General features: G+C 50.8%; 1 protein-coding gene across 2 annotated transcripts; it reads right to left on the bottom strand.

Annotated features, from left to right (window-relative positions):
- Nucleotides 1-242: 242 nt before the first annotated feature.
- Nucleotides 243-8,678, bottom strand: CCND3 (cyclin D3). Of its 2 annotated transcripts, none has more exons than XM_031964860.1 (5): nt 8,287-8,678; nt 7,068-7,283; nt 3,000-3,159; nt 2,425-2,561; nt 243-1,449 (listed from the first exon to the last, which is right to left on the bottom strand). In XM_031964860.1, exons 1-5 carry the CDS (start codon nt 8,482-8,484, stop codon nt 1,282-1,284), a joined length of 879 nt encoding a protein of 292 aa, XP_031820720.1. In that variant the 5' UTR covers nt 8,485-8,678; the 3' UTR covers nt 243-1,281. The 2 variants fall into 2 exon arrangements, with proteins under 2 accessions (XP_031820720.1, XP_031820721.1); XM_031964861.1 differs by lacking the exon at nt 8,287-8,678 and adding an exon at nt 7,524-7,678 and having other exon boundaries at nt 1,265-1,449.
- Between the last annotated feature and the right edge of the window lie 281 nt (nt 8,679-8,959).

Here is an 8,959-nt window from a genome sequence, read left to right as displayed (position 1 = left end):
GTGGATTGGGGTTAAAAGGGGGTCAGTTGATCTTTGGACCTGTGGACTATATACTACCATATAAACAATTCAAGTGCCAGACAAGTATGGAAAGAAAATTCTTTCAGCATCCATGGCACTTCCTGAATAATGAAACTTACTGCTTTTCTCTCTGACCACTCCTCGGACCCCTATCCAAAGTAGACCTCACACACACCCAACCCCTCCCCCCTAGCTAATTAATATATGAAAGAGACATAATGCTTGATCTATTCCAGAATCTTTATTCAGGTAACCTGAAGACCCTGGGGTGCCCCTACTAGACCGAAGTTGTGGCCTCAAGGACACCTGTGCAGAGAACAGGGTCTGCCTCCCTCTCCTGGAAGAGGCTTAGTTACTTGTAGCATTCATCCATCTTTTCCTTTAGCCCTGGGATTTGCAGCCCCTCTCCTCTCCCTCCCATCCCCCCCCCCCCCCCCCCCCCCCAAGGCTGTAGCAGCATCTTTGGCACTTAGTCTTTCCAGCCAAATTAGGGGGGTGGATGGAATGGGAGGAAGGTGGGAAGAGGCACATCAACCAAAAATGTCACTTTCTAGAGGACAGAAGAAGGCTCCCCTCTTCCCTCCTAAGTTGTACTCTGAGCACTTTGTTGCGCCTTGTCATAATAAATTAATCCATGGAGCCTTCCCTCCACCCCCATCCCTGACCTGACGTGCACATCTGGCAAGCTGAGCAGGAAGCAATTCAAGAAAAATGTAGCTGCAGGTTCGAATCTCTCCAAGAATGAGGCCTGAGCCTTTCTCTTCCTCAGGGCTAGCTTTATGCTGCACCGAAAAAAATCTAGGGAAGATTTCCACCCCCATCCCGGTTTCTTTCTTCAAGGACAAGGGGCGGGGGGGTTGGAATTAAGTCTTCAAGTGTAAATGCTAGTACCCCCGGAGGGGTAGAAGGTAGGAAGATAATACCTTTCAGGGGAGGAAAGAGCCAACTAAACAATTTTGGCTTGTTCTGCTCAAACTACTGGCAGAGGAACTGGCAAAAACAAATTGAGAGGGAAGAGCTTGGCTAACTCCCTATCTCAACAACTGGGCAGGCCCACACATGGGGCAAAATCAGCCCCCTCTCAAACTCTTTGGCTCAGCAAGAGCCATGGCACCCTGGGCCCAGACATCCAGCTGATGGTAAAGTTGATTCTCAGAGCAGAGGCTGGGCTGGGGTTGGGATTGGGCTGGGTTGACCATCTTTGCTGTTCCTTCCATTCTTGTGGCCCACGAGAAGGGATGGGGAAGAATAGGGGAGGAGTTACAAGTGAACGGCTGTGACTTCTGTTGGGGTGCTGGTCTGATTAGGCTCCTGGTTTCCAGAATATTCTGGAGCCTTGGGGACTGTGACTGCTGTGTCCTGGGCAGCCTCCCGCAGGCTTTCCCTTAGAGCGGCTTCAATCTGCTCCTGGCATGCTCGCAGGCAGTCCTGGGGTTAGGATGAAGACAGAGAACAGATAAGAAGCTGACTGGGAAGGGTGCAATAGAGTTCTCAAGGGGAAAGCTTTCTCCTATGTATTCCCATTGGCTATGTCCGATGGGGGGAGTGAAATGAGAATTATGTGTAGTGAGCAATAGTAACTGACATGTAGCACTTTATAACATTTGCAAAATATTTTTCAGTGTTTTGCAAAAGTGAGCCACACAACAACTCTTTTAAGTTTGGTCCTGAGGTATATCCCCATTTTACAGATGAGTAGACTGAGGCTTAAAATGGCTAATTGACTTGTCTTTGGTCACAGCTAGTAAATTTCAATCAGTAATCCTGACTGCAAGTCCAGACCTGGATTTGTAATCCGGCTCAGACTCTTATTAGTTGTGTGACCATTTCCAAGTCACCTAACTTCTCAGCCTCAGTTAATCTCCAAAATGGGAATAAAAACATTTACCCTGAAGAGTTGTTTTGAGACTCAAAGGAAAAATGTGTATAAAGCATGCTATATAAATTCCTCTTGCTATTATTGTTATTATTACCACATTTGAAAACAGTGGGTGGGAGGAGGGGAAACAGGGCCGACTTAAGCCTCGGCCTATCCCCAGGAATCTGCCACCAATTCTCAGAAACTGACAAGAGGATGTGGCAAGCAAGAGTAGTGTAGTACTCTCCTCCCTTCCTCACAGTTCCTGGCAAGGAGGGACAATAACAGAGCGAAGGCCTTTCACCCTGAAAACTGGGCCACTTGGGGTTTTTCCCCAAGACAGGGCAGGAGATCTGAAGCCTCAAATTCTGGGGAAAGGAGATGAAGTTATCTATTGGGACATAGCAAAGTAGGAGACCCTGGCTGTCTGAAGGGCATCTCCCCCTACTGGCTGCTCTAAGAACACCACTCACCATCACCTCTGGCATGGTCTGATGGGGGGAATCGCTGAGCTACAGCCCCCACCTCTGTTTCCTGGCACTCACCACGTCAGTGCCTGTGATGCCTGCCAGCAGCTCTGTCAACTCATCCGAAGATAAGGGGCAGGCAGCCAAGCCCTGCACGGCAGCTCCAATGCTGCCAGTTGCGATCATGGAGGGTGGATACATGGCAAAAGTGTAATCTAGGAAGAGAATGGGGGTGAGGGTTCTTTGTGGGGAGTGAAGGATCTAGGAGGTCACAGGAACCAAGGCACCAGCTACTCCTAGCAAGCAAACACTCTCCTGCCTCATAGAAATAGGAGAATGGGTGAAATTAAAACAAGAAACTTGAGAGTGGCTGATGGGAACTTTTGGCAATGTAAAACACTTTAAAAGAGGAAAACTGTGGGCTCCTTCTCTAGAGACTCAGACAGGCACTTATCAGACAATGTGCTTTTTTTGTGAGAGAAAAACAGTCCTCTCTGATGACAAGGGTTTAGATAGGATGATACAAAGTGTGTTTAGTATCTAGTCCTAAACAAATTCTGAAAGAACCCATGGTGTCTTCTGAACCACAACTACTTCAATCCCAACTGGTATAGGGAAGGCCATTGGTATAGGAGAAATGAAAGAGGCCTTACCTGTAGCACAGAGGGCCAGAAAGGTCTGGGCATGCTTCTTGACCAATGCCCGTCGGTCCTGGGGCACTGGAAGCCGGTGCAGAATCAGTGCCAGGAAGTCGTGAGCAATCACAGCTGCAAGGTCCCACTTAAGCCTCCCCAGGACAATCACTTCCCAGTCCTAGCAGCAGTCAGGGAAGAGGGCATATAAGAATTAGTGACTGGGATTCTAATCTGTGAATAGGAAGAGAGATCTAGGCATTCTAACTAGGGAATGTGGGCAGGCAGACTGGCAGATTCCATTTGCATAATGGAATGCTGGTGTTCTCACTCAGGGTAGGAATGATTCAAGTATGCCCTGCTGCTTTTCTGAGCTTTGAGGCACTTCTCCAATTTATGGAAAATACTGCCTCATCACCACTATTAAGTGCAGCAACTTTTGGAATAGAGCAGAGCATATGTCTCGGATGAGGTACCAGGACAGGCTTTATGGGAGAACAATGCTTTCTCAGAGCCCAGATTTCACAGCTCCAAGAGAGAAAGGGGTTAAGGATGGTGGTCCGGGCAAGGCAGAAAGAAGCAGAACACTGAATCCCTTCCCCCAGCTCCACAGGCATTCTGAAGAAATGAGACATTGCTCAGGTCAGCTCAAGACAGTCCCAAAGCCACCCCTCCCATGACACAGCAACCCAGCTGCCCCCTGAGGTTCCTCAAAGGAGCAATTGCCCAACCCAACCCACATCCCCATAGTGGGGTTTGAGGGGCAGGGGTTAGGGAGGGGCAGAAGGATGACAAAGACCACCATTGCAACCGTGGGGAGCCCAGGGGAAACAGACCCCAGTGCTTTCAGAAACAGTAAACCTAACAACAGCATGCTCAGAAAAGGTGGGCACCACCCATCCATCACAGCCAGAGGGCAGAGCAGCTCTAGACAGGCATGACACCAGGTGAGGAAACAGAAGGCTTTCCTGTGTACCAAGCGTGCCAGCTTGCTGCCCGGGATACAGTCCTTGAGTATTTGAGAGGACTGTGGGGAATTTACATTGGAAATTCCTCTCAAAGACGGCCCCTTTGACCAGACCAAGACACCCTTGGTTAAGACACTCCCATCTGCCCTCCCCTCCCTAATCCTCTTGTCTTGTGTTCCCAGCTCTGGCCCCATTTCCGAATTGCACACAAGGATTTCTTCACCATTTTTATCTCAGGAAGAACTTATGGGTTTGACCCCTTACTGAAACAGAAATGGCAACACCCCCACCCTCAGCCCCCACCCCTCTCCAGGCCTCTTCCTCCTGGCAGCCAGCCACAGCTCACCGATTCCCTAACTCGGCCTAGAAGCTGCCTCACTCTATCCCCACCCCACCATAACACCAAACCAAGACCTTCCTGGCTTATAATGAATCAAGCCAAAAGTTGCTCTCTGGCCCCCACAAAGAAGAGCTGGCCTGAAGACTCTCCTCTCACATGGAAGTCTAGAGAACTAGAAATATTTCGGAGGACTGGAAAGGGCAGCTATCTAATGCTCTTGATTCAGGAAAGGCTTACAACTGGAATCCCTAATCACTCCCAAAGCAGCTGAGCTCCTAAAAAGAACTTCACTTAAGGCAATACTGTATAAGGGGGAGAGCACTGCTCTGGCCAACCTTTGTGCCCTTACCTGGTGAACTTTCCGCAAGTCCTTCACCTCCCTAGCTCTCAAATATCCTCATCTAGTAAGGAAAAAGACTGATTCACATAACCTTTCCAGCTCTGACATTCTCTGAGTTTAAAAGGCTAGGCCTTCAGAGATAATTTTAGCATGACTCCTCTCCCCTACTCAGGAAAAGGGGTATGAGTCGGGAATATTTTTGTCTCTTCTGACAAATTTATGATCTCATCCCAATTTCCTGTATCCTGCTTACCCTACCCAAATAAAATTATATGTGTACAAATATATATTAATGCACATGTATATACGTGTGTACATTTTGTGCTTTGTGAACCTTCAGGAACTATATAAATATTAGTTATCATTCTAATTACCACTCAGAACGGTAAAGCAGAAAAAGTAGTGGACATCACGAAGTCAGAGGAGACTAGTTCAAACCTTAGTTCTGAAACTAGCTATGTGAACCTGGGTCACATCCTTTGGCTGAGTCTATTCATCTATCAAATGAGGAAACTATTCACATTACCTGCTTTGTCAACATTAAAGCTTTATATAAATGTGGCTTGTTATCTCTATCTGCAAGCTGACAATCTCCAAAGACCTCAACAGAATAAGCAGCTCTTCTACCCTTGCAACATCTCTAAAACCAATCTGTTCCAGGATGGAACTGGCTCCCTAAAAAGTAAAGACTCACCAAGAGCCATCACGCCCACCCCAAAAGGCCATTTTGCTCTCTCTCTCCTTTGATTCCACTCTAATTTCCTCTTTCTATTTTGTTGATTTTGGTCTCCTGACCCAAGAAGAGAAAGTCTGCTCTCCCCTACCATTCACTAGAGCCAAATGAATTTGCTTTCCATTACCACAAGCTGACTTGGCAAGTCAGTTCAACAATTTGAAGCATTAGTGCAATAGTAGGCATTTAAATGGACTCCTCCATACAAACTCTGACCCTGGGAACTTGGGCCAGGGTCAGGATAAAAGGCCTTAAAAAAGGCAGATCAACTCTGGAGGGGTCATGAACTAACCCTCCCCTCCCCCAATATGCCCTATTCTGCACAACCACAAGAGTTGAATGACTCCATCTAGATCCAAAGAGGCTAAGCATACACCATTCTCATCTTTCCTGAGGCTTTAGAGAAAAATAAGATTCTCCTTTCTTCCCCCAATATTTCAGTTCTTCCCCTCCCCCAAGTCAAGAGAAGAGGGAATCAGAACAGACCCACAGAGTTTCCAGCAAGAGGTCAGGGTACCTCATCCCAAAATACAGAGATGGCAGAATTCTCCCCGCAAAATTATGAAAGATCAGTGGTCAGAAAGGGAGGGGCCGCCAGAATGGGAGCATCACTATCACATCGGAAGCAGCTGCAGCTCTACTCCCATACTCCCGGGCTACCCTGTTCTTACCTTAGGCAATGGGCCTCCCCGGGTTTTTTTGTTTTTTGTTTTTTTACTCTAGCACTAGACCAGCTCTGCAGAGGACAGAGTCCCTAAGGTGTGTGGAGAGGAAGTGGGGAATGAAGACCTGGGCTGGACTTGTCCTTCCTGGCTTAGAAAGGGTGAAATGAAGCTTCCTAGGCCTTAATTAATGCTGTACCTACTTCCAGATTCTTACTTTAATCTCGGAAGATTTTCTTTTCTCTAACAAGGTCAAATCTAAATTACAATACTAAATCCTATCTTGGGAACTTTAAGTCACCATCACTATCCCTACTGGATTGAACTGGTCTCACTAAAGAACAGGGAGGAAGAAGAGGGTTTGAAAGAGGGAGGAAGCATGAATAAGAATAGCCACATTTCTTTATGACTTTAAGTTTTACCCCCAAAAAAACAAAACAAACAGCCTTCCTACTATCCTGTGAGGTTGTTAAACATAGATACTCCATTTCTATATTTTATAAATGAGGAAAAGGAGGCTCAGAGTGGTTAAATGATTGATCTACCCATAGACTCATAGCTAAACTAGTGTTAAACTAGATCTCTGGTCTCCTAATTTGAATCCCTGCTACTACTCTGGCAAAGAACTCCACCTAAACAGACAAGGAGAGATTCAGAAGAGGAATGATTACTGGCCAAGGGAAGACAAGACCTGAAATATATTTCTGGCATTGAAAAAGACTCAAGAAGCAACAACTTATTGGAATAATTCTACAGAAAGAAGCATTCACTTGGGCAGGCTGAAGCTGCTGCTGGAGTTATCCTGTCTGCTGTCTACTAACCCTGAAGTTTTCCTCAACCCAGATCTTCCCGGCCTGAAAAGAACATGATCACAACCATGTTTCTTCCCAGAACAAGTAACAGCAAAGAGTTTGGTCAGTCACAGGCTCTACAACTTTGCCCTCTGAACTGCCCGTGTGTGAGGAGGGAATCAGGAGAAAGATGAACAAAATAAGTATAGGCTATCTAGATGTGGGGGTGGGAGAGGAGGTGCCTAGGCATGTTACCCGGAGCTGGTGGGGTGTGATGGAGTGGTCAGTGTAGATACATAGCTTCTCCATGGTCAATGGTGTGGTCTCCCGGAGTTTGGAGGCCAACAGCATGCACACTGCACCCAAAAGCTGCAGGTGGCACTTGCGGGTAGGGACACAAGACAGGTAGCGGTCCAGGTAGTTCATCGCCAGGGGGAAGACCTCCTCCTCACATCGCTGCTCCTCACACACCTTGGGGAGAGGGGACAGTGACTGTTGGGGCTGAAAGGAAAGGGGCGGGGGTTTAGGGGCTCGGGAGCTAAGGAAAAGGGCTGGAGAACCGGAAAGGAATAGCCAAAGAAAGTCAAAAAAAAAAAAAAAAGGGGGGGGGGTGACCAAAAGAACCGATGAAGGAGGCAGCACCCTCTCCCAAATCGGGGCCCCTTCTTCTCCATTCCACCAGGGGTCCCTCACTTCCTCGGTGTTGCCTACTTTTTCTTTTCCCTGTGGGTGCAGGTCTGGAGGGCCCCTCCTTTAGTCTATCTGAATCTGGACCTTGCCCCCTGGGAGAGCAGCAGGAGCACTCCGGTGTGACTCCGCATTGAGCCTTTTTCCTTCCCCCCCCGTCCCGGGCCCCCTCACGGAGAGGGGGGGAGAGGAGAGCGCGCGGCGGAAGAGGCACCCGCGATGGCGGGAGAATGGGGACCCGCCCCCCCCCCTCCACACACCCACCGGGGGAAGGGAGGAGACACTCCTACCCCCTCCTCCCGCACTTTTCATTTCCCTGTCTGCCGGAACCGCCCCCCCCACCCCCACCCCGCAACCAGAGACAGGAACCGGCCCTGGGATTGGGGGGAGGGCGGAGAGGAGCCCGAGGCGGCACAGCCAAGGGAATGGTTTCGGGGCGGGGGAAGGGAGACACGGGGCGAAGTGGAAGACTATATTCCCTGCACCCCAATCGCTCCTGGGGCGCAGCTCTCCGGGTTCCCAGGGGATAAGCAGGGCCATGGAACTAAATAACTGGGAAGCTGAAGGGGGCTGGGGATGGTGGAAGAGGGCAATACATGACTGGGTAAGCACGATGCCAGGGTCAAAGGGCCAGGATACGGGGGTCGAGGGGCTTTGCTATCTGAGCACTCTGGTCGGCTGCAGTCCCGGTGGTCCAAAGCACTCGGCCCGCCCAGGTCTCCGGAGCAGGGACGGGGGAGAGGGCAAAGGGGGCAGGGGGATCAAAGGGGTCCTGGTCGGGCGGTACCTCCAGCATCCAGTATGCCAGCATCTTCCGCATGTGAGGCTTGAGCTCCCGCTGCACGCACTGAAAGTAGGAGGCGCGGGGCACGTAGCGCTCCTCTAGGCGGAGCAAGCTCTGCAGGACGCGATGGTCCCCAAGTAGCCGAGGGTCCGGCCCGGCCCGGGGCGTCCGCCGAGCCCCCTCAGAGCACAGCAATTCCATTACTGCGTGCCGGAGGGGCACGGCGGGGGGCCGGGGCCCGGGGCCGGGAGCAGGCGGGGGCCGAGGAGAGTGTGGCGCGGAGCTGGGGAAGCGCGGGGCGGCGGGTCTGGCGCTGGCACGGCAGAGCCGAAGCCCCAGCCCGCCCGCCCGGCTTCCCTGACAGGCGCCCCGCCCCTCGCTACGATGTAGCAACCGGTGGAACGCTCCGACGTTGCAACGTTCCAAGGGGGCGGAGTCCACAGAAGGGGCGCCCGGGAACCGGGTGGGAAGGGGGAGCACGCGAGCACACCGGGCCGCCCGCGCTGTCACGGAGCCGGCGGCGCGGCGGGCGCAGCAAGCCGGGGAGCACGTACAGAGGCTGGAGGGGGAATGCCAATAGTGGGCCTCGCTTCCGTCACGCGCGGTTCCCACCCTGGTCTTGGGGAAGTCCCGGCTTCTTCCCAAGGACCTTCCCCAGACCGCCGCTCACGGGGGA

This window comes from Sarcophilus harrisii, chromosome 4 (genome assembly GCF_902635505.1).
Source record: "Sarcophilus harrisii chromosome 4, mSarHar1.11, whole genome shotgun sequence".
Lineage (NCBI taxonomy): Eukaryota > Metazoa > Chordata > Mammalia > Dasyuromorphia > Dasyuridae > Sarcophilus > Sarcophilus harrisii.
This window is presented reverse-complemented; position numbering and strand designations above follow the sequence as displayed.

Coding starts and splice junctions, on each gene's coding strand:
- CCND3 (XM_031964860.1), bottom strand. CDS start 8,484: ATGGAATTGCTGTGCTCTGAGGGGGCTCGGCGGACGCCCCGGGCCGGG. Junction 7,284..8,286: donor TGGCATACTGGATGCTGGAG/GTACCGCCCGAC, acceptor CCTCTCCCCAAG/GTGTGTGAGGAGCAGCGATG. Junction 1,450..2,424: donor GCATCACAGGCACTGACGTG/GTGAGTGCCAGG, acceptor TCCTAACCCCAG/GACTGCCTGCGAGCATGCCA.